Consider the following 722-nt stretch of genomic DNA (forward strand, 5'->3'; position numbering starts at 1 on the left):
TGTCCCCCTGTCAACCCTACCCGGTGCTAACGGCTCCCTCCCCCTCAGGGATCCCCCCCGACCAGCAGCGGCTGATCTTCGCGGGCAAGCAGCTGGAGGATGGCCGCACGCTCGCCGACTACAACATCCAGAAAGGTGCCTGTCCTGGCGGAGCCCCGCGCACGGATTCGGCCCCCCTGGGGGATCCGGGTGGTCCCCGGGGACCCCCCCGGTGCCCGCTGACGTTTGTCTCGCTTTCAGAGTCCACCCTGCACCTGGTGCTGCGCCTGCGCGGGGGCATCATCGAGCCGTCCCTCCGGCAGCTCGCCCAGAAGTACAACTGCGACAAAATGATCTGCCGCAAGTACGGCCCCGCTGCTCGCACCCCCCCCGCTGTAATCCCCGGGGGTCTCCCCACACGGGGTTTATACCTTTCCCTTTTTTAGGTTTTAGATCCCTTTCTTTGCTCTTAAGCGGCCCTCGGTGACGTTTCTCTGCTCCCTTTCCAGGTGCTACGCTCGCCTCCATCCCCGCGCCGTCAACTGCCGCAAGAAGAAGTGCGGCCACACCAACAACCTGCGCCCCAAGAAGAAGGTCAAGTAGAGGCCCTGGGGCTCTGCCCCGCGCGGCCGCGGCGCTGTGCCAATAAAAGATCTGAGTGTTCACGCCTTGGCCTGTTGTTTTTGCCCCAAAATGCGCCGGTTTTCCCTTAAAAAAAAAAAAATCTTGGAGCTACGGGGGGG

General features: G+C 62.9%; 1 protein-coding gene across 1 annotated transcript in view; it reads left to right on the plus strand.

The window, feature by feature from the left end:
• LOC118158509 (ubiquitin-60S ribosomal protein L40-like) overlaps positions 1-651 on the plus strand; it is an 828-nt gene extending 177 nt beyond the window's left edge. Inside the window, exons 2-4 of the mRNA XM_035313181.1 lie at positions 15-135; positions 241-343; positions 489-651. Coding sequence (XP_035169072.1) covers positions 15-135; positions 241-343; positions 489-582 — 318 coding nt within the window. The 3' untranslated portion in view covers positions 583-651. The remainder of the gene's footprint in view (positions 1-14; positions 136-240; positions 344-488) is intronic.
• The last annotated feature ends 71 nt before the right edge of the window (positions 652-722 follow it).

The sequence above is a fragment of the Oxyura jamaicensis genome (genome assembly GCF_011077185.1).
Source record: "Oxyura jamaicensis isolate SHBP4307 breed ruddy duck chromosome 28 unlocalized genomic scaffold, BPBGC_Ojam_1.0 oxy28_random_OJ73019, whole genome shotgun sequence".
Taxonomy (NCBI): domain Eukaryota; kingdom Metazoa; phylum Chordata; class Aves; order Anseriformes; family Anatidae; genus Oxyura; species Oxyura jamaicensis.